A 26,478-nucleotide genomic window follows, 5' to 3' on the forward strand; every position below is an offset into this window, starting at 1 on the left:
TTTTCATAAATGTATGAATAATTTAAATTATCATTGCTGAGTATTTATTCGAGTGTTTCAGGGGGAAAATGCCTCCTCTTTTTTCTCCCCCGATTCTTTTCATTTTTGTCTCATCTCTTTTATGTGCTGCATGGGCTGTTTTCTTGCCATCTGAATCGGCCTGGAACAATGGGATGTAAGAGGCTGAGGGGCCGCGGAAGAATGCAGCCCTTGTTGCCGACGCCGCGCTGACATTGATTAATGAGGGTGCGGACACGGGCAGAATTTGTGAGAGCCGAGGGGGAATCGGGACCTGAGGGCATCCGAGGAGGAGGGCAGGGGCTGGCAGGGAGAAGGCCTCAGCTACCCCTCCACGCCCAGTGGGAAAGGATAGAAGGGAAGTGTGGCCTCAGAGCCACCAGCACTGATGGGTGAGTGACTTAACAGGTCCATGGAAGACAGTGTGCCAGGGTGGGGGTCCTTGGGCCGATGCCCACCTGCCTATCAGGCATCCGCTGGTAGAGGAAGGATGGAGCTGCCACTACTATGCTAGAACATGGAGCAGGACGGCCCTGCCCAGAGGCCCCTGCCTACTCCATGCCCACCTTCTCCAGTGTACCCTTTCCTGTCTACGGGCTCTGAACCCAGAATGACCCCATTCTCAAGAGAGTCACTTTCCCGAAGCCTGGTGGACTATCTGGCTGTTCAAATGCTACCTGCCAATGCAGGAAAGTCCTAAGCTGTGCTGGCAGGCAGGCTGCACTGGCAGGGCACCATCCATTTTACCCTCCCTCCTCTGCCATCCTACTCATTCACTTACATTTTTACCCAAGATGCTAATTTGGTTCTGACTTGGCCTCTCCCCTAAGATGATGCTAGAGCTCAGGACTGACCATCAGGACAAAAGGTGAAGTCACAGGTCAACAGAGGGGATTGTGTGTGTTCAAATGACATTCTGGGGACGGCCTTTGTCAGCTGGCTTCAGCATCCCTACACAGGCTCCAGCCATTGAAGGGAACCTTTGGGGACCAGGCACAGCACACACACCTCAATAACAGACAGGGCATTGACAAGTTAGTGAGGCCAGGGGCTTTGGTTGCTTCTGGGCCTGTGTCTACCAGGAAAGCGCTGCTACGCTGGGACTGGGCCGTGAGGATGACCTCTGCCCACAAGCATCTGCCTGCTAGGCAGAGACCACCATGTTATGCCAAGTGAAGAAGGAACACGGGATGGATGCTGTGTCCACCTCTGAGTATGACACTCATCTCAGGGAAAAGCCGTTCTCGTCTTGCAGTATCTACAGAGATGTCTCTTGTCCTCCATCTAGGGTCTGGGCCCAAAGAGACTGACAGGGCTGTCCTCTGAAAACTAACTCCCCAAGTTCTCCATCACCTCAGCTGCTCAGCACCATCTAAACCCAGCACTGTTTGCTTAGAGCAGCGACTCTCAACCTTCCTAATCCTGCGTGCGACCCTTTAATAGAGTTCATGTTGTGGCGACCCCCAACCATAAAATTATTTTGTTGCTACTTCATAACTGCAATTTTGCTAGTTATGAATCATAATGTAAACATCTGATATGCATGATATCTGTGAAAGCATCATTCGACCCCCAAAGGGGTCACTACCTACAGGTTGAGAATCGCTGGCCTGGAGAAAGAGGGTGACTGGAAGTTGCCCATCTTGTTCTAGAAGTTTCTAGATTACATCTAGTAGGAAATCTTTTTCTATTTGTTATGCTTTCCCTTCGCAGCAAACATTTCTGCCAGGTCAGTCATGCGACCTCCAGACACAGCGGGCTGTGATAAGGGAGAAGGTGTAGGCTCCAGATCTGTCTTACGAAGTGACTCCATGGGACCTGGACACCTGTCTGGCGCTATTCCCCTGGCTGCATCATTTGGCTCAGAGCACACCCTCTCACCTGCATGCTTCCAAGTTAATGTCCCAGGCAGTGTGCCCCGATAAAGATCTGGAACTGTAGGATTAATGGGGGGTAGCCAGGCCTCCCAGGAGGGCAGCATTTGGCCTCCAGAGTCCTGGCCTCCAGCCTTGTTGGTGACCTTGTCTGTAGGTGACCTCAAGAGATCACAGTGTCCTGGAAAACCACTTCCTCAGTGGATAGCACAGTCCTCCTTGGAAGGGTGTACCCTGGCTGAGTATTCAGTGCATCACCATGGATAGGTAGTCTTGAGTGGGGGCACTTACAGTGTCTGAGTCCTGAGTGGGGGGCACTTACAGTGTCTGAGTCCTGAGAGAAGTCCCTGGGCTCTCAGCTGAAACTAAACAGGCTTTATCAAGGCCCCCAAAACTAAACCCAGCATGTCACCTTCCCAGTGGTGACAAGCACGAGCGGCAGATTACAGTCCTCGTGGTACTGTGATCCTGCCACCCCACCCTGTGTAGAACAGCCTTCTCCCCAACAAGACCGTTGGGATTATGTGTCGGCAAATTAAGCAAAACATGTGCCTCTGACTGGATGGTTTTGCCATGTTTAATTCATGCAGATTTGGGGAGGTAGCCTATTGTTTCTTCCCCCCTCCCTCCCATCTCTGAATAGGGAGCATTGGCTGGCTAATTTGGGGACCCAAAAATCTGTCTGTTGCTGCTAGTGGTGGTGGCTCCCTTCTGGAAAATGGGAGTTGCCATCATGCAGGATGTGACCTGAGGCTACTTCTGCAAGTATAGCCCTCCCGGAAGCAAGTGCAAGTGAGTGTGAAGACAGGTCTTTCTCGAAGTGAGTACCCTTCCTACTTCCAGGAAGGCCCTCAAGTCCCTACACATGAGTCCACTATCAGGGTATCTCTAAACCTATGTGTGGAGCACTCGTAGAGAGAGGCAGCAAGGAAAAGCTCAGGGACTCCATCCAGCAAAAGGGATTCCTTACCAGGAGGGACACATCTCAGCCGCAGTCCCTGGAGGCCAACTCTGAGGGAGGGGACAAGAAGGTGGGACCAAGGAGAGAGAACAGGCCATCTCTGTGGGCAGGTAGCTATTGAAAACTGGCGGGAACCAGAAGGACCCCATCTCAGTCGTCTTAATGTGCTGGAGCCCCTACACTGGGACAAAGGAGCTGGTGGGGCTTAAGACAGGCCAGGAAGGTCCCGCCTCCTCAGAAGTGGGAGGGGCTAGTTCCAGCTGAGACCCCCCATGACAGAGCAGGACAGGTACAAGTAAGTGAGATGAGGAGCCTTGCGGTGGGCCACAATGAGGATTCTTGGGGGTGCCCCCTCCTCCCTCACACTAGGCGGGGGTGTCAGGATCACCCAAAAAGGCAGCCAAGAGTGACCCAAGCCCTGATCCCCGGTGGGACGAGGAGGAGCTTAACTAGCCCCAGGCTGTATGAAAGAGGAAAGGAGGCAGGAGAACAAAGCCCCACCAATTTGCTCTTTGGGGCATTGTGCAAACTGGCCCCTTTCCCAGCGTATCACTCTCCCATTGAACGAGGTCAAGCACCGCCACAGTCCTTCCGCAGCCCTGATGGGTTTCCAGGAGCTGGTGAATGGCGTGCAAATTAGCGGAGTCCTCGGGAGCCTCGTTACTGTCACTCCCAAACTGAAGCTCCAAAGGCAATGTGAGGATTAATCAATCCAGAAAGCTCACCCATTATCAAAGCAAGGTAGGAAGCCATTTATTGTCTCCTCTTTCATGTTGCCTCCATCTTGCCCGCCATGGCCGGCCCAGAGGCGTCAGTAGCAGAAGACTCCTGCCTGTGCCTGCCCTGCCCACATACTCACTCAAGGCCACAGAAGCCATGGAGCCTGAGAACCAGTGCTGGCATGGCCCTGGCAGGTGAGGGGACCAGATTAGCCCTGCATAATTTGTGAGACCAAGGATGAGACCAGGGCCCCTGTGACAGAGTCCCAGCCCCCAGGAAGCACTTACCTCCAGGTCAGCTGAAACCCCAGCTCTACCAATAATGCTCCTTTCATCCACGCTGGCTGTTCTCAGGAACCATCTAGTGTCTGCGTCACACCAGAGCTTTTTAAGGCCCCACCCCACCCCACTGGATGCTTTCTTCAGATCTTAGATTGACAGTTTTACCTAGACACACATGAATGGATGGCAGAACCGCTGGCAGGTGGCAGCCCTCAACCCACACAAGCAAGTGACCAGTGAGCAGGCAAACATGGTGTCTGTGAATGAATACAACATACATACCTGATGAAGAACTGGGAAATACCACATTAAGGAGTTTGTGATAATATCTCAAATGAACAGATAAACACCCAATGGCTATATAAATATAAGTTGAATGAATTCATAGCTAATGAATGATTTGCCAAATTTATCTACTAAATAAAGATGAGCAAGCAGATAAATATTTAAAGAATGATAATAATTTGTTATTAATAAACATACACAGAGCGAGTTAATAAACAAATATCTATATAATTGTATAGACAAACTGATAAATATTAAATAAATAAACAACTAACAAAGGAATATGTAAAGATGAGTAAAGATATAATGAATGCATGAATAAATATCTAAAGAATGAGTGATTAAAAGGTATTATATGAATTAATTTATAAGAACATACCTAATGAATGAATAGACAAATTAATTGGTAATAGACAAATAAGGAAATAAATACTAAAAAGCAACTATGAATATCTTATGAACGAGAAGAGAACCAGGAGCCCATCCAGACATCAGAGTTGGGCTCCTTCTAGTCTTCTGACCCCATGGCACACAGTCACCGTGAACCTTCCTAAATCCTAGCTCCCTCCATGCAGGTCTGCACTTCAAAGCATGCCTTGGATATATGTTATCAGCAGCCTTGATGACACTCAGCACAGGAGCCAGTCAGAACTGAAAAGGAAAGTCACTCTCTCTCTGCGATGCCTACTCACTTCTAGCTGGTCTGCCAGAGCTGTGGCCTCAGGTTGGGAGACTGGATTCCGAGCCTGGTCCTGCTCTGGTCCCTTCATGGATCTTCAAGTGTCTCACATCTCCCTGGGCTTCAGTTTCCCCCATGGCCACAGAGAAAGAATTCCTTATCCCAGCAGCTCAGAGACAGACAGATCAAGTAAGTGAGACCTATGGACAAGTTCTACAAAAACCTTCAAGAACTGCACGGGAGCCAGCCACGTATTCACACATCTGTCTTCCCCTTAAGTCCACAATGGTAAAGCTTTAGTTCCCAAGCAGGAGGTGGCAGTTACTATAAATCATATTAGCAAAGGTTCTAGAACACTCAACAGAGAGAAGATCAGCTCTGAGCTTCCTTTGCGCTTCTGCAGGAGGGGGCCCAGGGCAGCCCGCCAGCCTGCTCCATGCCTATCTCTGGCTTCCTGCTCCCTCTGTCCTGCCTGCCACTTCCAGGGCACACATGAGTGAACATGACTTTCACTAATTTCTCCATGGAAAGGGGTGAGTGAGCTGACCCTAGTCTGTCTGAAGTCACCCTGAGCAGGTGAGAGAGTCAGGACAGCCCATGAGAGAACTGTGTTCCTGACGTGAAAGCAGGGGCATTCTCAGGACTCCGGTCATGTTTAAGCCTGCTTGATAAATCCCAACCTTATGATTTATTCTGCCTGTTTATCACCCTTTCCTTTTCCATTCAGACATGAGCATCTACCAGATGAACAATTAATTTCTTTTCTTGTCCTTGGAACTAACACTTCCCCATATTTTTGACTTCACATTCAGAGGCCACTCCCCCCGCCCCCCAACATCAGTTTACATGCAAGAAAACACAGAGTGTCAGAGTGTTCCCCGTGAGGCCTTCAGAATCCCTGCTGGCTTGCTCACTAACCCACTCTTGTTAGTGAAAACACCCCGACTAGTGACAAACCCACTCCCATGCCCAAGAAGCAGATGGCAGCTCAGAACAGTTTGAGACAATCACCACAAACCCAGGGAATGGCAACCTTCTAACATTATTTGTGTGGAAGGGGAAGGTTCCCCCATAGCTCTCAGAAACAGTCTAGTTTATGGGGTACTTGGGGGCCAGTGAGCTCCTTGTGAGAGGGGAAATGGAGGAAAGCTCCCATCATTGACCTGGTGGCCTTATGCAAGGAGATCTGCTATCCATCATAGCATGGGTGAGGCACACAGGTGACAGGTGCAGAGAAGATCTCCAAGGCCACGTGTCAGTAGAAAAAAAATGGGCAAAGAAGGTTCACCTCTCTCTAAGGCCCCAAGGGAGGCACCCTAGTAAACTGTGGATCCTGGCCTGCGGGGCTGCCAACAGATCTATGGAACCTCTGGGCAGGTGCTGAGTCAGGCAGTCTATCCTTTATGCCAGGACCACGTAACAGACAGGCAGATTGAGGCAGGAAGTACCATAGTAACATCTTCAGGTCACCAAGTCAACAGGTGGCAGAGCTAGGACTCAAGCCCAGGTCTGTTCTGCCCAGCATGGTTTGGCCACTTTATCAGGATGGGACCAAGGTTTGCCCCCAAGGGCTTTCTGAGTCTCTTCTGGTTCCTTGGAATTCCAGAGGCTTCAGAAGAAGACAGTAACCCTGCAGGCAGCCTCGGCCTTAGTAACCACCTGCTACTTGAGCTTTGTGACTAAGAATTTTTTTCTGGAGTAATAGAAAAGGATCAATAGCCTTGGGCAAAGCCTGTGCTCACAATTATCTAAAAAATTCTGCTCATAGGAAATAGGTTATAAAGAATAGGACTTCATGCTGGGCGGCAGTAGCACACGCATTTAATCCCAATACTCGGGAGGCAGAGCCGGGTGGATCTCTGTGAGTTCGAGGCCAGCCTGGTCTACAGAGCAAGCTCTAGGACAGGCACCAAAACTACACAGAGAAACCCTGTCTCAAAAAACCAAAAAAGAAAAAGGAACAGGACTTCATTCCAAGGAAGAAGCTCCTATCATTGGTCCTAGGAAGACGGCACATCAGCATGTGCCCATGCCCCCCACCACCCCTGACAATACAGCTATTCCATTGCAAGTGACAGTCTTTCTGTCGATGGTTATCAGACGGGGCAAGAAGAAGGGACCAGGGAGCCAGAGAACTGGGCAAAGAGCTTATGGCTGCTGCCACTGTGTGAGTGGCGTTCTCTGTGAGCACGGCCATCTTCAGTGTTCACCAGGAGGTGCTTAACTAAAATCCTTTCTTCCTCCTTTTCAAAGCTATTCACGCAGGTGCACAGGGCTCAGAAAGCAATCCTTCCTGCCTCCTGCCGCCATCCACGGTGTCAAGCCACTGGGACGGGAAAGCTTGCCCTCCCAAACCAGTCCTAGCCCTACACATTGCACCTACAGAGAGAGATGTACAGGTGGTGGGGCGGACGAGGCGTCTTGCAACTGGAAACTTGAGCTAGATGGATAAGAACTTCTTTTTAAAGAGACCAAATGGCCTCAGACAAAGCTTATATTCACAGTCCTCCTGGAGGCTGCAAGCCAGGGAGTTGACTAGCTGGGCTCTGTGGATGCGTCCCTGAGGCCGTCTACAGCAGGCTACCCACTCCACTTCTCCCTACTCCTGGATACCAGCTATCATGAGACTCACAGGTAGTGTGATGGCCTCTGAATCCCAGTATGGGCAGTGCACAAGCCCCCCCAAGAGCCCATCAATCTTGGCCTGTGGCCCCAGTTCCTGGTTACCCCACCCTTCATAGCCAGGATGTCTCTCCCATCTTCCTGCTTCCAGCCTCCCTCCAGGTCAACTGGGGTCCATGCTGTGCCAGTATTAGCCTTTACAGACATCTAGAATGGTGGCCAGCTGTGAGGTGGTATGGGTGACTGTCCTGGTCACACTTCCCTGAGATGCATGGATATTCACCCACATGTAGGATTCAGGGTCGGACATCAGTCCCAAAGCATTTGCCCAGCTCACTATAGAATACTGGTTCCTTGTAGAAACTCAGCCAAGAATCCCTTTGTGCGTGTGTGTGTGTGTGTGTGTGTGTGTGTGTGTGTGTGTGTGTGCGCGCGCGCGCAGAGAGGGAGAGGAGAGAGGAAGGGAGAGGGAGGGAGGGAAGGGGGAGGGGGTGGGGAGAAAGGGAGAGAGGGAGAGAGGGAGAATATGAATGTGAAGGGGCTTTTGAAATGATATGTGTGTAGGATAACATAGCTATACATGAAAGAGTTGCGTGGAGGCTCATACACAGACTTGGGAAGGACCAGAATATGTCTGGAATTCATTCACTAGGATACAATTCTGGGGTCTGTTCCTCTCATCTCTGTCTTGCCTATTGGCAAAGCTGTCCATACAGACTCACGGAACTCAGGAAGCCAGCCCTGTCTCCTTCCATCATTTATCATGAGGACTGGAAGGACAGACTTGGGGTGGAATGTTGGTACTGTGTTCAGTAGGGAGACCTGAGTGGTAGGGAGACTGAGCATCCCCAGAACAAGTTTTCTGACATGGGTCAGAAAAACAGATTTACTGTCCTTAAAAACTGCCCAGTTTTCATCTCATAACATAGCTGTCTATATCTCATTCCCAGGAATAGGATCTAAGTTCGTTGTTTACTGAAGTCTTTGCTGGACATGGCCTGCTAAGCTCTACAGGGCTGTCAATCAGCTTTGCAGGGGTGAGCCCAGACCAGTGTGGATCCACACTAGGGTGCTATCACTCCATGGTCACCATGCACTAGTTCTGTAGCTCAGCAAATGTGGACCTCTGTGTGGCTAGTGGTGATGGGGAAAAGTGGAACATTGCTAGCCCCGAATCCATTTGTAGTCCATCCCTTGGCTTAAACTACTCAAAAGAAAATATTCAGGAGAGACAGTGCTGGGTCCCAACAGTGAGTGGAAAAAAAGGATGCAAGTTCCACAAAATGTTCACAGGTATATGGTGGGTAGGTAAAGCTTCCAACGAACGCACTAGCTGAGCACTGTGGTGGGGGATGGAAACCGTGTCCTCCCCAGCGATGGAACTCAACTCCAGTAGCAAACAGGCTTGTGTAACAGGCAATTACAGAAGGCCAGGCCTCACCAGGAAAGCAGGCCTGCCTGCTGCACCTCAGGAGGGTGGGGCCCCGAACCTCACGCACGGGCCTTTCATCTCCGCCAGGCCTCCCCAGTCATCAGATTCCGAGTCCTTCTTAATCCTTACTTTCTTTAAAAAATGGATTAGGCAAATCTCATCTGGAAAATTAATTAATGTATGAATTCAACAAATATTTACTGAGCATGGCATTTTATTAAGCACTTTTCTTTTTATAATCCCATGGCACCTCCCTCTCTTCACATACTTTTTTGCCATTCAAGTTTCAGGATGGTCCACTTCTACATTTTATAGATTTTTTTTATTGCTGATTCTAATAACAGGTTTTTGTCCAATGCAACTTTAAAAACGTTTCTTTACTATATAGCCAATTACGTGGAATTTCAAACTTTTACATGGTGTAACTTGGTGACCTCAAGGCTGGGGGCAGGTTTCTTTGAATGGTGAACCCTGCTGAACTTGGGGACCAAAGGGAACTCAGAGGACCCTTTGGAGCCTGTGGGTTCCCACTGCCAACCCTGGGATTATTTTCCATTTTCCTTCTGTGCCTGTCACTGGCAGTAGGTAAGTATGTCCTCAGGGCGCCCCGCCCCCAGCCAAACAAAAGTGAGCTTGCCCGTTGCTTCCCCAAGAAAGGGAGTCCCAGGCTTTTCATGGCAGTGAATGGGGCCCCTCATTTAGGCAGCATTATACCAGGACCTTCATTTCCCTTCCTCTCTTTACCTCATTCAGGGGTCTTCTGACTTCAACTAATTCGATCATAATCCCACCGGGCCTTCTCAGCCCCCCGTTCCGGAGCACATTGTCCAGGCCTAGTAGCCCCCCCACACAGAGGTCCCCCATTCCAATTAGCCAACTGCTGCGTCTCAGTCCCTTTCCTCTCCTTTCCTGTCTGCCCGCCCATTTTTTTTTTTTAACCATTTCCTTTTTGAATTAGACACCCAAGAGCCTTCAAGGGCAAGCGTCGCACACTGTGAGTCAGGCCGAGTGGTCTTCAGGCATGGACACAGTGTGCTTATGTCAAGCAGGTCAGTACACTGTTTGAAAGCGCCAGCCTTAAAGATGAACAATAAACAGTCTGAACCCCGTTAGCTGATTCTACCTGGCCAGCAGGAATTGGGGTATTCCTGTGCCTGTCCTTGAATGGGGTATTTTCTTCTCACTTCTGCTAATTCAGAACCAGAGGGATGAATCTGAGATTCCTTTCTATCTTTATCCTGAAAATCCATAGCCCATAGCTTGCTCATAAACTGATCTTCCTGCCTAAATGAGAAATCTTTAGAACTCGCCAGGGACCAGGTCCCCCAGTGTGTCTACAAGTGAGATTTTGTTCCTAGTATGACAAAGCTGGGAAGTGGACCAAAATCCTAAGCCTGGGGGCTGTCAAGATGGCTGAGTGGCTAAGAGCACTTGCTGCTCTTGCAGAGGATCCAGGTTCCAGTTCCCAGAATCTACATGATGGTTCATAACTATCCATAACTCCAGGTCCAGGAGATCTGACTCCCTCTTCTGTCCTCCATGGGCACCAGCCATGCAAAACACTTATACATATATAATATATAAGTAAGTCTACAGACTAAAAAAGGAGCTATCACTAAAATAGTATGTTACTGTTATGACCAGGCATGGCCTTGAGGTCAATTTGTTAACAGTAGTAAATTTAATCCACTCCTGGGACTACTACACACATCTGTACATTCACTCTTTGTGTCCCAGGAGTCTTGGGAATCACCATGGCCACAGGGCATTCTGGCTTAGGTGTGACTCTGCACTATCTTTGGTCATTTCTTCTACTTGAGAATTACTCAGTCCAGATATTTGATCCCTTAGGGATCTGTTACAGGCTGAACTGTGCATCCACCCCCGCCCCCACACTAAATCTGTACACCAAAGCCCAAACCTCCAGCACCTGGGAATGAGATCATATTTGAGACAGTCTCTGCTAATGAGATGAATTGACTTAAGATAAGTATAGTGCCCTTTCATTCAGTTTGAGGGCATCCTGTTAAGGAGACATTTGGAACTGGAGAGGTAGCTCAGCAGTTAAGACACTGCTCTTTCAGCAACCATGGTTAGATTCCCATACCCACATGGCAGCTTACAAACACCTATAACTTCAGTTCTAGGTAATCCAATGTCCTCTTCTGGCCTCTGCAGGCATTACATGCCCATGGTGCACAGACACACATGCAGGCAAAATACACATGTACATAAGATAATTAAAAAAAAAAAAAGAAAGGGACATTGGACAGTGATACACAGGAGGATCGTGTAAGTACAAAGCTGGAGATCCCGGAAGACATATCTACAAATCATAGAACGCCAGTGACTCCAGAGAGCCTCCAGAAGTCTGGAGGGATCTAGAATAGAGCATCCCCATCCATACCAGAACACAGCCCAATGTTTGCTACAGTAGCCTGGGGATCGCAAAACAGGCATCTGCCTTAGTCACATGCATAAGATTCAGGTATTTCCCTCTGTGTAGTTAACCGATTTTGCCCCAAGAAACAACAATGACTCTGAAAAACCCACAAAGACTGGGCAGCAAGATCTACCAAACCTATCTCAGGTACCAGAGAAACTTGGCAGGCTCACACTGAAGGCCTCCCCCTGACCCCCATACACACTTCAGCATGGACTCATCAAGAATCTGCCTACAGTCCAGGGACACACTTTCAGAGAGTAGTTTTCCAGCCCTCTCAGGAGGAGGCCATAGGGAGCTGGGTCCATTTGCTAGGGACACCTCTCCCCAGCAGGTGCATCATCAAGGAGGGAGGCGCTCATAGCAGAAACAAAGCTTTGGGAAGGGCCACAATGGAAAGGCCATCAAGGAAACTCCCCAAGATGCCATTCTCACATCTCCCAAGCATTGGAATTCAAAAACAGGTATACTGGCACATATCTTTAATCCCAGCACTCTGGAGGAAGAGGCAGGCAGATCTCTGAGTTCAAGGCCAACCTAGTTTACAGAGCGAGTTCTAGGACAGCCAGGGCTACACAGGGAAACCTTTTCTCAAACAAACAAAACAAAAACAAACAAAGCATAAGAATTCAAGCTCCACCTGGGTCGTTGGATAATTTATTTCAATGTCCTAATTGAATAAGTGGAGAGACTGAGACCCAGAGCCTTCAATTGCTTGCTACGGGTCTTGGTAGCACATTCCGAGCCAGAGTCTGAAGCACCTTTCCCTCTCCACAGCACTGAGACCTGCCTCTGAAATTCTGTTATCTTTACCTGTGCTCTACTTTTCAGCTGTCAGTGTGTGTACCTAGCAGGCACAAAGTTGTTGGTTGGTCCCCTGCACCAAATAATCTGGGAGTGATGGTATGCAAACACTGCCCCCCACCCGCCCGAATGCAGGGGAGGAAGCAGGAGAGTTAGAAGCATTTCTGCTACATAGTAAATTTGAGGTCAGTTGGGGCTGCTACATGAAGCACTTTCCCCCTGAAGCCCAGAGAAGCCAGAAGGCCCTTCTGACTTCAGCCTGTGGTGACACTTCACTTAAGAAACGTCCCCTGCTACTAGATGAACAGAGCTGTTCCAGTCCAGTCTGAACTCTGCAAGGCTAGATCCCATGTGGAGCTCTTCTCAGGGGCAGAGGTGTGGGGATGCTCTGGAATTAACCAACAGCTTTGACAGCACTGGGAAAGCCAACTACCCAAGAGCAGGAACAGAAGGATATGGGGTAACCTTTGAAAGCTTGGCCTCCGGTCTAAGGGCCTTGGACTGGCATCTTCTGCAGCAAGCAGGCTTGGCCGGATTGGTACAACCTCCCGCATCCTCCTCCAGACCCACACTGTTCTTCACCCCAGGTCCTGTCTCCATTGTGGTATGAGAACTCTGTCTCTCAGGCCTTGGGCTAGAGTCAAAGCACAGTCTCTGCTGGAAATGTGGACTGAGCCCTACACCTCTATAAGGAAAAGTGGAGATGTGCTGCCTTAGGCTAGGGTGGCCCTTTGTATGTCCCTCCCCACCTAGATGCTGTGGACATTGCCCGGTGGCGAGAGCGTGAGAGAACACATGGGCTCCAGTTTGAGAGCCCTGCTCAGCTGTGCTTTCAAGGTGCTACATGTGGAATGGCCATCAAAGGCTCACAGTGGAGAACAGGTCTCCAGTGGTCTCTCTGAAATATATTACAGGTCACATCACAGAGTGAACAGGTGCCAGGACCAGCAAAACGGCATCCTTTGTCATTAAGTCCTGGAGTATCCCTGGGGTTATGCCCAGGTAACCCCTGTTGCTATGGATTTGGTCAGTTGTCTGAAAGCACAGATCTTCATGCACAAGGGGTTCACAAGGCACCCACTCTTCAGGATGCTAATGTCCGAAGGGGCCAGTGAGCTAAGTTGTAGCAGACAGGCCTACTGGAACCTTCTAGAACTGTAAACTTGGTTAGCCTGGGAGCCCAAGCAGTCTCTCACGGATACTTGTTTGTGGAGGGGGTAGGGAGGCCAGAGCTCCGTAAGCAGAGTGCCAGAGCTGGGGTCAGCACACTCAGGATGAAATCAGTGGCAGGGTAACTCCAGGCACCTGTGGCCTCTGCGTTCTCTTTATTATATATGTCCCCAGTCTGGCCTACTCAGCTGTATTTCAGTGCGGAAGGAGGCTGGGGAGGTCTTGGCCACATCTCCTAGGGTACCTAGACCCAGGGGCCCCACCTTTTTCAGCACACATCTTGCTGATCCTCCAGCCTGTGGGCCTACCTTCACTTCCTGAGACCACGGGCGGCCAATGGCTCCAGAGGCGCCTGTTGAAATCCAGGAACCAGCCAAGCATCCTAATCCCATCTCCCCCACTCTTCCCAGCACTCTTTCGGGCGTCTGCTGAGCGCAGAGGCTGAAGCGAAGGCTGATAAATTAGTCTAGAGGGAAACAAGGCTGCTTCTACTTGTAAAAGGTCATTTCGACTTTGTTCTGGGTGAGGGTTTATCTCAGCTGCCGCGGCGTCAGACAATGCCTGGGGCCTAAATGGCAGAAATCTTAGCTCTGCTCGTGAAATTACTGTGCTGATAAGACAGAATGGACTTTGGAGAGATCTAAATGGGAAAGGAGTGGATGTAGGTATTTTTGAACATGATTGAACAGGGATGACACAATAGGATGTACAATTAAACTGGGCATTAGCCCAGAAGGAGAAACAGCCTGAAAGGCAGACAAAGGTGGTTCCCGTGGCCCTGCTCAGGGCTGGTAATCCCTGCCCTGCACCGGCTGGCGGAGGGGTACAGCTGGGGACATCTGGGCTGCTGCCGCTGCTGCCAGTGGAGGCTGGGGCCTTCACAAAGTATTGATGGCACAGCCAGCCACTGCTGGAGTACAGGGAAAAGTCATAGTGTGCAGGTGCTCTTGATTCAGTGTTATAGGTGATGGGGGGCCAGTACAGGGTGCCCCCCCAAACTGACCCATGACTATGACCTGAGTGCATGCATACACACACACACACACACACACACACACGTACATGTGACCTAGATTCTTGTTTCTTGTTGGTTTGTTTGTTTGTTTGTTTGTTTGTTTGTTTAAGAAAGTCTCTCATGCAGCCCAGGCTGGCCTCAAACTTGCTATGTAACTAAGAATGACCTTGAACTTCTGAAACCCATTTTTATTTCCCATATGCTACTTGGTCTATATGGTGCTAGGGATGGAACTGAGATTTCATGAATGCTAGGTGGACCCTCTACCAACTGAGCCATATCTCCATCCCTGACAAAGATTTTAAGCAATGTAAAGAGAAGCCCAGGCCATGTCAAACAAACCTTCCACTGTACAGGAAGATGTTGAGTGTTGCCATTTCCCAAGCTTCAGTGGGGAACTTGGGTCACCCCCACCCTGCCCGAAGAGAACTCTGGGATGAACTTTGCTGAACATGGCTGCTGACTTCATTTAGGACAAACACAATCCTCAGGCTCAGGGGCTGAGAGAACCTATTCATGGGTTCCCTTCCAGGCCCCAACAATTCCTGCCTGCCTGCTGCTGGGCAAAGGAGGACAGCACAGGTGCACCCTGAGGTGCTTGGTGGCCTGTGAGTGGCAGCGTCACCCTCGTCTTTGGCTGAAGCCAAGGTGGCCGGAACATATTAAAAGCACAAGCCTGTGCTAGGAGACACAGCCAGAGAGAAGCACTGAGACCAGTGAGGCTATCCTCTGCCTGTGGAGGGAGGTCCCCAGGCTCATGTCTCCACCCAGGCCCAGGGAGACCTTTCATGGCCTGGAATGCCTGGGCTCTTCTTTGACCCTGTACAGGGGGCGGGAGGGCTCACAAGGGACAGATGTCAGCATGGTGGCTTGGGTTCCCCAGGGAGACACCCAAGTGAGGGCTGCCCTCCTGGCTCATCCTGCTCCTTACAAAAACCACGGCTGGGAAATGAGTGCAAATGACTGAAACAACAGTTCCTGCAGCCTTGGTGGTCTGGTTGCTTTCTGCCTCCAAGGGTCAGCCCAGAGCAGCCCAGGCTATTCCTGTGAGGATATGCTGAGCCCAGGCTATTCCTGTGAGAATATGCTGGGTGTGCAGACTGAAACCCTGTGCTGTGCCTGCCCTTCCCTGCCTGGCACAGGCAGCACCCTCCAAGCCTTCCGTAACTTCATCCCAGCAACACAGCAAGGCTCCAAGATTACCAGACTGCCATGTTGACTGAGTATACAGCATGGGCCGGGTCTGCTAGAAGGCCATACAGGAGAGGTGTGAGAGGACACCAGCAGATAGAGACATTCAAGGCAGGTACCAAGTGCCCACTCCTGTTGCTGTTACTGTGCAGATTCCTGGGCCCAGATACAGGCATCCTATCCCTGTGGATAGAGGTGCTTCTAGAACTGGCATCCTGAAAGTGCCCTGGATGGGGAGGGCATTGGGGCAATTCTCTAAAGATTGCTTCAGAGACTCCAAGACCAAGGTGCATTGTGGGATGGGGAGGTCTAGACACTATGCTATGGGCTGTTGGGGCCAGAGCCCCACATGGTTTTGCCTGAACACACCCCTGTCCTCTGAAGACTGCCCACTTCACCATGGGCATCCTGGAGGCTGCTGAACCCTCACACGTATCTGCAGGATGGCCGATGGTTCTCCCTGTCATCTGAAGAATTCTATGTCACACACACCGTGAGCACTAAGTGGTCCTGGCCTGGCCCAGCTTCAGTTCCCAGAGCAGGACTGAGAACTTGTTTTTACAAGAGAGGCAATCACAGCTCTGAGAGGAAAGTGACACCCAAGGAATCAGGACTCAGACTGGACTCTGCTCTGGCCCTGCTGGAGCCCAGCCTGGGCCTCACCCCAAGCAGACTCAGGCCTTCCTGTGGGGCCTACACATCACTTCCCCACATGGTCACTGAACCAGGCTTTCCTTTCTCCGCTCCTCCGATCAGCAGGTCAGCTTCCTGCCCCAGGAGAGCAGTGGCTGGGGAGGGAAGTGGCTACGCCTGCCTGGCTTCCTTGGACCTTTAACCTTGGCGTCCTCTCAGCCAAAGGACAGCAGCAACGTGTTCATCACAGTGCTGCTAGGAGAGAGCACCCTGAGTAGAACGGGCCTTATGTGGACCTGGGCAGGGGCCCAGTCAGTCCCTGGTTAGTGCCCTGCCTCCCCCTCCGCCCAGTTGGCCCAGCTCATCAGGCTTGCCAGGCAGAGTCAGCCCAGGTGACTCTGTGAGCATTCATTAGTGCTCAGCCCTTGTTTTCTTTGAGGAAATAAGGCAGGCAGGCGATAGGAGAGAAAAAGGGAAGAGCCAAGGGTTCTGTTCCACAGACAACCTCAAGGGACCACAGGCAGACAGAGCCAAGACCTAGAGTAGCCCACCTTCTCCTCTATCCCAGCCTCCCCCTCTAGTGGGACCTCCCACTCCACCTCAACCCCATACTTTCACATGTCAGCACACTACCAGCATTCCGAGTCAGGATGGGCGCTTGCTGTCACTGGGGTGGTGTGTGAGCCGGATGGCAAAATACCATTTAAGAAGTTGGCATTCGCGGATGTCTCTCGAATATGAAAAGAAAACATTTATTTCCCTTTTTCGCCTGTGAATCAGAACACTCTATTTAAAGAAAGAGCCCTCTGCCGGGTTGCTGCTGAGTTATTACCCCTTAAGGAAGTGAAGGAGAGCCACCGGGGAGGTATTCTTAGTCATCCTTTCTCCTTTTTTCTAAAATTCCTTATAAACCCGGCTTCAGAGCTGGGCCTAAGATAGTACAGGATTCCATGGCATTCCTGGACTGAAAATGTGGGGTTGCTGTCAGTGTGCTTGGGAGAGGCGGGAAAGGTTGGCTACTGGGTCCCACAGTTGTCCTCAAGAAATGGCCATATGTGGCTTTTCCCCTAGATCTTGAGGGGTCTTGAGCTCAGTGGGCTGAGGCTGGGAAAGGGCCCTTCAGGCACCATCATGGGGTCAGGCTTCACGGCATCCACCTAGGAGCCTTTGCTCAACGGTGCCCTCAATGGCTTTAGATATTTCATTTGCCTCCATAAGCACATTCCTAATTGTCACGGGGAAGAAAAGCCCACAGCATGTCTTAGCCTCAATAAATCTCTCCAGCAACTGGACAAAAAGAAGTTGCCCTGCATCAAGTGTACGTGAAGCGCCTAGGTGGAGGGCCAAGCATTGCAAAGTTTTAGGGCCAGAGGAAAAAAGCATAATCAGAAGATGAGTTTGGTTTTTAGATGAGACAGGAACCACCATTAAAAAGCCCTACAGTAGTGGTTCTCAACCTGTAGGTCATGATCCCTTTACGGGGCCAAATGACCCTTTCACAGGGGTCACATATCAGACATCCTTCACATCAGATATTTATGATTCATAACAGTAGCAAAATTACAGTCATGGAGTAGCAATGAAAACAATTTTATGGCTGGGGTCACCACAACATGAAGAACTGTATGAAAGGGACTCAGCATTAAGAAGACTGAGAAACATTGCTCTAGAGGGTGTGACCATCCCAGGGACAGCGGGGCCCCTGCTGGCCTCCCTGCCCAGGACCCATTGCCCAGGATTCACACCATCCAATACCTTCAGTGGCACTGCCCTTCCACTGGTAGAACACAGAACAAGACATAACAAGAGGCACCAAGAGCTGAAGGAAGATAAGGATGCACCCAGCAGGGTGCCAGAGAGAGAGGCGAGGTAAGCCCCCGAGTGGGAGGCAGAATTCCAGAACCCTTGCTATGTGGCTTGAGCTTGTCCTACACATGGAAGCGTGTAAGTACACAGGTGTGCCCATCTGTGTCTGAGTGTTCCCAGGAGTGTGAGCCTGTATGAGTATAGGAGGAAGGCCTTGAGTGTTGTGCGCTGGTCTTTCCATATGGTATTGAGCGACACACAGGACCAAGGTAGCTCCTAAGAATGCCTGTTTCTGGAAGCAGCATTGCCTGCTGAGCAATTTAATGCCCTTCACTGTGCACCCTACACAGCCTCTCATGACCTCTATGCCAGGTACACAGAACATGCCCTGCCACAGTTGTCCTTATGCTGGGCCTTCTGGTGGGATATCAAACAAGTAGAGGGACTGTCCTTCTCCTTTCCTAGGCCAGTTGTTATAGACCTTGACCGTGGATGATAACCTCTGGGAGCTGTCACAAGTTCTGTTGCTGGATGATTGTGAGGACTCTTGGTCTTAAACCCAAATGCTCCTGACAAACAGAGATAACCAGCCCCTCCCAGAGTGAGTCTGGGTTCCTGTGTTGCTGGAAGTGATCAGATGATACCAACAGTCAGGTGAGAGCCATGACCCTATACATTAGTTCTGAGACCAAGATACCTAAGAGGGAATCCAAAGAACACCTCTGACCCACAGGGCCTGATACATTAACTTGTCATCTCCAAATCTTTCTTGGCAAACTCAGTTGGAATTGCTAAGCTGGGTAGACTCACTTCCTGGGCGACTTGCATAGACACTGGGTCTGTGCCCAGCTTGCCTTTCCTGCCACCCCAGACCGTGCAGCAAGGCTTCTAGAGAATGGATAGCTTGAAGGCCTCGTAGCTACGGACAGTTCCAGCATCAGTTTAGGAAACCCTAGCCTTCTGACTAGTTGGCCCTGGACACCCAGCCTTGCTTTGGAGCATGCAGCTCCAAAGGGAATGGCAGATCTTCAGGGGTGTATGTACCTGTTTGTGCCCGTGGAATCTGAAGAAGCCTGGTGCTTAGGAGGGAAATGCACAAGGCTGTGAGCAGGAAGGGTGTCATACTTGGCCACTGCTGTTTGGGACGTATATGGTGACTTGAATGAGGTCAACGAGTCTGTAAGCTGCCTCCCAAGCTGACATCTCCACTGGCAGTCACTGTCCGGCAAATGTTGCTACACACATGAGTCACTAGGGATCCTGTCCAAAAGCACATGATGACTCAGTGAATCTCTTTGTCTAGAAGGCCTTGGGGCAGCACTGCACTCGTGGGCTGCTCTGGGGCAGTCATGGGCTTCGTGCATGGATCTCTAAACTGAACTCCATTTCTCCTGCACCCATTATGGGATCAGAAAGGACAGGCAGATCAGATGATTCCCTCATCAGAGGGAGCTCACTGCTTCCCGAACACAGACTGACAGCAAGACACACCTCATCCTGGGACTCATGAAGACTCTTCTAACTCTGGCTCCTTCACCAGCACCAAAACGCATCCTTAAAAAGATACAATTTTTGCCGGGCGGTGGTGGCGCACGCCTTTAATCCCAGCACTCGGGAGGCAGAGCCAGGTGGATCTCTGTGAGTTCGAGGCCAGCCTGGGCTACCAAGTGAGTTCCAGGAAAGGCGCAAAGCTACACAGAGAAACCCTGTCTCGAAAAACCAAAAAAAAAAAAAAAAAAAAAGATACAATTTTCAGCCCCACACCCCAATCTACAACTTCTTTGCCTAAGTCCTGCATGATGAAAGACCATTTAATCAAGTAGTACAGGCCAAGCATGCAGCTTCTGATGGAGGGGTGTTAGCTGGCGGGAATGCACATGCATGGTGGGAGGTGTTTCCCAGGGTCTCCTCTGTCTCTAAGATCAGTATTAATCCAGGATCTGTGGGGATCTCTACAGGATTTGAGCTCAGAATTCTGCTCAGAGCCCACAATGAGATCTGCTTGCTATGGTCTCCCAAAGCAGCCAAGGCCAAGCAGGGTAGAGATACAGGTGATCCCTAGACTCTCGGTGGTCAGAGCCTAATGCCAGGACTTCAGTCTAAAGTTAAGCAGGAAGTAGCAGGTTCCCCAAAGCACAGCCATGCTGGGAGGGAGATGCCTCTGTCTGTGTGTCTAGGGACAAGTCCAGTGGAAGAAAAAGTCTTGATGTGAGAGTCTGTGAAGGCTGGAGGAGAGAGGACAAAGGCTGCTGCCTCTGAGAATTCTGAAGCTGAATCTGAGACCCAAGCTGGGGTCCTGAGGTAAGATCGCAGTCCATCCTCTCTGCAGGCCAGGATGCTCCCTGGGAACTGGCAAACCCACCTATTTATCTCTCCTGCCCTGGGACTGATTTTAGCCTGAGCATTGGATCCCCTGAGTGCATGTTCTCAATGTTTGGAGATGACGGTTCTTGGTACAGCCATCTAATGTTAGGTCACAGTGGCTTTAACAGTCTCTTAGAAGACCTTCATCCTGAAGGGGTCTGGAGGGGCTAGAGGCTAAGGCTACACTGTGTGGATGCTACAGGAAACAGACAGCAAGTCCCTGCAATGTGCAGAGAAGGCTAACATGTACATACATAAGCACACATTACATCCTTTCCAGCTGAGCTATTCAAGGCTGGTGTCTGGAGTGAATGGCTCATGCTAAATGTGCAGAAGTTTCTCAGAATTGACGGCAGGGAGAGGGCGGCTCTCATCCACAGTGTATTCCAGCCCTGACATCTCTGGTCATTAGGGTAGCTCAGGGGTCCCTACGTGATAAGTAGATCTTGACTCTCTCCAAAGACATCTGTGGGTCTCAGGAACCCTGAAGGAACTGGCAGAGGACCCCGAGACTGCAGCACAGAGGGAGGAATGGGGCAGGCTGAGGCCTCCAGGCTGTTTCCTCTATCTCCCCAGAGTGCCCTGCTCCCTTGGCCTGTTTGTTGATTGAATAAATGAATGCATGTGTTAATATTCAGACCCTCACCCCAGGGAACAAGGCAGTCCACTTGAGCAAATTCTTGAGAGGATTGAAGCCCCATCAGTTCACATTAACACTTCTTAAACACTGGGAGACACATTCATTCAGCAGATGATGTTTGTGTGTCAATCACAGGCTCAACACAATCTCAGGGAGTGACTTTCTGGAGACATCCTCTACAAGAACCTAGCCTAACTCTGGAGAGGAGCCCAGAGAGAAGTGAGAAGCCTGTCTCCGGTGCCTCCCCAGGTACCCTGCCTTACCCAAGCAAGCTCAGGCACACAGCTGCAGACCCTGCCTGGGGCAGGTGGCCTCTGAGCAGCCCATCCATAGCCCATCCCTCTGGGCTGTCACAGCAGCCATCTCTTAATTAGCAAAATAAATAGCACGATGATAAATGTCATAATTTACTTAACACATGATCAAAATCATTGCTTTTGCAGACCTCAGGGCAATAAAATGCAATCACGGGGTGATTTATTCCCACCGGCAGGGTGAGTGCAAGGCTTCGTGTCAGTAAGCAGGGCATGACATGGGGCGGGGGAGGGATGGTGGCCAGATGGAGGAGCCTGGGAATTGGGACAGAGCCCACAGGGATGTCCAGCCATTAAAACCACACCCACACCCACATATAGACCCTCAGCCAGGCCCAGGACATCTGACATGCTTCCTTCCAAAACAACCAAGAGCCATAACCTGGTGGTCCCAAAGTATTCAGGGAAGGAGTATATATGAGAGGAAACAAGAGAGGCAGCCTCCAAGGCCAGTTCTGGACGAGGCATGGGCTTTGAGCCCCACGTGAACACTGAAAGGCGCAGGCTCAGCAGCTGCACCCCTAGCTTGGCTCTGTCAAAGGAGTCTACCTGGGGTGGGAGTGCCTCGCCACCAGGGACAGGAAGTCAAAGGCCATCCCCTGTCACTGTCTAATCCATGGGTTGCATAGTCATCCTTGTCTGACCCGTGTGGGGAAAAGAAGAACTTTTTCTTCCTAGTCCCCTTGAAACCTCATGCTAGCCGGGCCTCGATACCCATCTTTTCATTTTATCGTCTGAAACAAGAACCCTGCTCTCAGAAAGGAAGTAAAGATTGCCACAGCCTCCCAACTGATGGCACAAACAGTAAGTCTGACCTTCACTTCAAGCTGTCCGCCAGAAGACCACAGGGTTACTCCCTCTGTTTGCAGGCTCTCCAGAGGACCCAAGCTCAGGAGTGCAGACTGGCCAGACTGGTGCACTCCACTCCTGGGCCACTCCTCAGGGAAGCCAAACAGAACGGACCCTCCTTAGCTTTCATCTGTCATCTTTGCTAAAATGTCACCGCTTGCTCTCTTGCAGCAAATGAGTACCACGTTAATGATCACAAAATTCAATTACTCTGATTCACAGAACTTAATTATGAGGGTGAGAGTGAATAATTACGTATGCAATCTGGGGCCATTCTGAGATTACACCCCATGCATGCCTCACACTGCCCCAGACTGACTGGAGTCACCCAGCCTTCAACAGACTTGCACATTAACACTTTTCTGGTGGCCTCTGCCTCCCTCAGCACTTGCAGAGGTACAGAGGGTTGGTGGCTAAGGCACCTTGTGTAAGTAGCTGGGGAAGTTAACGGAAGGCCCCTTTCTCTGGACCCAGGAGAGACTGGGCCCTGGGTCTTGGGTTTTCTTTCTGTCCTGAGCCCTGATCAGGGGAAAAGGTATGCAGCCTGAGTAAGTCAGGAAAAGCCGGAAGGAGTACCAGAACTTACGGACTTTGCTGAGCTTCCTCTGTGCTTCGAGGAGCACAAAGAAACAGTGGAAGGGCCATGAAGAAGTATAGTTCACACACGGAAAAATCAGAGTAAAGATGTGAGGAGAGGAGGTCTCAGTGCTCTCCCCAGGCCCAGAGGCTCCAGCCCGTGGGACTCAACAGAACCCACTTCTGACTTAATCCTTGACTCCAGGAACTGAGAGCTCCCACCTGCCTCCCCGGGAACCTCCTCTTTCCTCCCTGGACAGCACTGGCTTCCATTCCAGTCTTGCCCGGCGGCTCCAAGGATCCAATCCCAAGGGCACAACTGTTTGGCCGTGGAAGGACACAAAGCCCAGAAAAGGGTCACAGAAACAGGCGATGGCTGCCTGAACTTGAAAAGAAAACAAGGTTAGACGAGCTAATGCTAGGTGCATCTGCAACACTGTTTCAGGGCACTGCTGGGGGCAGCTGTTTCTAAGCACCTCCCTGAAAGCCAGCTGTCAGGGCACTACCATGGGACAAAGCTCTTGGTAGAAATGGGGGGAGGGTAACAACTCACTCTCAAATACCTCCGCAAAGAGTAAACAAGACTGCAAAAGCCAGCAAACTCCAAAGCGTGATAGCGACAGCCAACAGCCGGTACCAGGCCTGGCACCCAGGGAGCCACTGTGATACCGGGCATTTCTTTAAAAACCAAAATCAAACAGAAACTTGTATCAGTCGCAGAGCAGACAAGAACAAAGTCACTTCAAGGTCATCCAAAGAACTACCTATTACCAAGGTTTGTTTACCCTCCAAGCATCTAAAAGCTCGCCTACTGATTAAATAGTGAAGATCTTTTAAGTGCGTTAAACAAACACCCTTCAACGTCTCCAGCACGCCAGCAGGGAAGGTGGAGAGGCTCTCCACAAAGCCAAATCCAACCGAGCCTAAAGTACTCAACTGCCATGTTGTTTAAAAACACTCTCCTTGGGCCGCAAAGCACAGTGTGTGCCCACTAGAAGGGTGGGATTCCTACTCTCCTCTCCTGCCTCACCTGGTTCCCTGACCCAGCCAGTCAGACCCAAAGATGATCTCAACTTTGGTCCCCATCCCCTGCATCTGTTACCTCTGGTGACTGAAGACATGCCAAGTTAGCTACTGAGCTACAGTTCCCACCATACTGGGACTCACCCATCTTCACACCCACTTGGTCAACACAGCTTCTCACCTGGACCCTCCGAGCTCTCTGACAGACAAGTGAGGGTGGCTCACACTCAGATAAGAGCCTCAGTGCCCTCGACAGTGAACTAAACAAGACCCTGGGATACGAGGGACCTTATTCCACCTGTCTTCTGAGACACCCAGGGGACCAGGCACTCAGCCTCAGTTTTGTGGGGCACATAAACAGCCTATGAATGTGATCTAGCTACCACCAGCAGATGCATCAACTCCCCTGGCTCTCAACACTATCCCTGCAAAAGGCTTTACACATGACAGGACCAAGGGAAATCCATGGTGCTTGCTGGAGCATCCAGAGTTTCCCAAGGTCTGGAAGAGGAAACTACGCATAAGAGGACATTTCATCAGAGTTTCTAGGCGGCTGTGGAGTCTTGGTGTGCAAACTTTGGAGACTGTAAAATAGCCAGGGAGAGAATGCCAGGCCTTAAGTCTTTCCTCACTCTACAAAGAAAACCAACATCCAGATCTGCTTGAAAACTTTCTCAAGGTTGTCAAGGGTCTGAGAGAGGCAGACAGAGCAGAGGTAGACCCTTGTCCCACCTGACACCAACCCTAGCCCCATGGCTAGGGAATCACTGCAGGCTAGCAGTCTCTCTCCCTGCCCTGGACCATTTGCCCTCCCTGGCACTGACCTCGGTGCAGGCACTTGTGGAGGTTGTGAAACACCAAAAGGAATCTAGATTTACATTCCTGCTTTCCACCCAGGCAGGCTTCCTGCCAAAACTACCACTGGAAACCAGCCCTGTGGGCCGCAGGAAGGCCGGGGCCTACAGGAAAACGTGCCTTTGTGGCATTCTTACTTCCCACGAGGCCACCTTGACAAGCCCCCTCAAAGCAGGTTCAGTGTGCCCCCATGGCCTGAGCGGACACCTCAGGATGCTTCTGGTTTGGAGCGACACCTAGCACTCTCTTGCCTAACACAACATCCTTCCCAACCCACCTGCAGGTTAACTCAGGTGAGCTCCAGCCCCATAAAGGTCCATGGAGATGTGATAAGGGGGTTTAAATAGGCAAGGCTTCTGCTCCCGAATCTGAGAGTGGCCAGGAGTTGTCAATGTGTTAGTTTGTGGAGCTACATGGCCACCAGGCCTGTTTTGTAAGCTGCCTCAACCTGATGGAGACTTCTCAGCATTAAGCTGCTGCTGCTTCTGGAACATTCAACTATCCAGCAATGAGGGTGGGTTAGTACCTCCATCTAGTAGGAGGCCTGAGACGTTTTAAAACATGAGCTCATAAAAGACACATTTCCGGGAAGAGGGTGCCTCAGCCGTCGGGGCTGATGGGCGTCCGAGGGGACTGCAATGTTTTCTGAGTCACGTCATGCGAGCTGCTGGATAAAATAACCCTGGGAAATGTGACATTCGAATGCTCTCTCTCCAACAGACCGAGCCTCCTGCCTGGGGCAGTGGCTGCACCGGCTTTATAAATAGATTGAACACAAGATAAATGGCCACGATCAATCATGCTCAGACTGAGCATACTCACCTCCCATCCAAAGTCGGCCTCCTTCAGTGCGGCCCGGGGCGCCACCACGTAGGGGCCAAGCCTCTCCCCAACTTCCATCTTCCGCTTGGCCCAGATCCCCAGACCAGCTCCTGGGATGGAGGACTCTCGCAACTCGAAGTCTGGTGGGATTGGAATGTCTTCAGGAATGTAGACAGGAGCCTCATAGGGCGAGCCCTCCTTAGGAGTGAAGTCCTCGCTGGTGGGGAAGGGGGACGGCGGCCCCATAGGGATGGGGGACAAGATGCTGTCCTCAGTCTCCTCCTCGGCACTCTGGCCGGCCAGCAGGTCCGGGTCGGGTTCATACATATTATTTACAACGTCACCGTCACCTGAAGAGATAATGTAGCATCAGCGTCTATAGGAAGGGACTCCCTAAAGATGTGGCCCTCATGGAACCCAAGGGCACCAGAGGTCCGGCAGAATTCTGGCTGCTATCCTTTGCCTGGCAGATACCACCTCTGCACCACCCCAAACCTGGCAGCAGGTATGCAGTGCCAGTGGCCCCAGGGAGGAGACCCCACCAGGCTCTTCCAGGAACCACCATGCTACAGGCAGCATAGCCGAGCTCTCCCTCACTGTTCACGTGAGAAGCGGGCGACTTCATCTGTGTAGCCACCTGAGGATACGCTGCCCGGCTCTGCTGTGGAGAAGCAGCAACGGTGGCTGTCATAGGGATGGTGACATATTTGCTGTGGGATCATCCCAGTGCTCATCTGTGGCCTCAGAGATTGGGGAACTCGGATGTTTTGAAGAAAATTCAGGATCTGAGTTTTGCTAAAAACTGCCACCCCAGCATAAAGCTACTCCCGACACCACACAGGGATAGCCAGGTTCTGTGTGGGGTTTCTGCAAGTTCCTGGTGACCTCAAGGCAGATTAGAAATAGATGAGGCCACGGACATGGTACCTGAGCTGCAGACCACAGGACTGAGCAAAAGGATGAGGGTCCCCAGCTAATCATGGGTTTTCTCTAGGGTCAAAGGTCAACGTCAAGGCAGAGCCACTTGTAATATAAAAGGAGCGAGCACCTTGGTACACTAAGGCTGTGATGGCATTGGATAGAGAAGGTCTGTGAGGGCAA

At 50.8% G+C, this 26,478-nt stretch overlaps 1 protein-coding gene across 1 annotated transcript in view; it reads right to left on the reverse strand.

Moving 5' to 3' along the window:
* Prdm16 (PR/SET domain 16) overlaps positions 1-26,068 on the reverse strand; it is a 211,452-nt gene extending 185,384 nt beyond the window's left edge. The window contains exons 1-2 of the mRNA XM_059255932.1: positions 25,873-26,068; positions 25,378-25,727 (exon numbers count right to left, since the gene is read on the reverse strand). Coding sequence (XP_059111915.1) covers positions 25,378-25,727; positions 25,873-26,068 — 546 coding nt within the window. The remainder of the gene's footprint in view (positions 1-25,377; positions 25,728-25,872) is intronic.
* Between the last annotated feature and the right edge of the window lie 410 nt (positions 26,069-26,478).

Source organism: Peromyscus eremicus, chromosome 2 (genome assembly GCF_949786415.1).
Source record: "Peromyscus eremicus chromosome 2, PerEre_H2_v1, whole genome shotgun sequence".
Taxonomy (NCBI): domain Eukaryota; kingdom Metazoa; phylum Chordata; class Mammalia; order Rodentia; family Cricetidae; genus Peromyscus; species Peromyscus eremicus.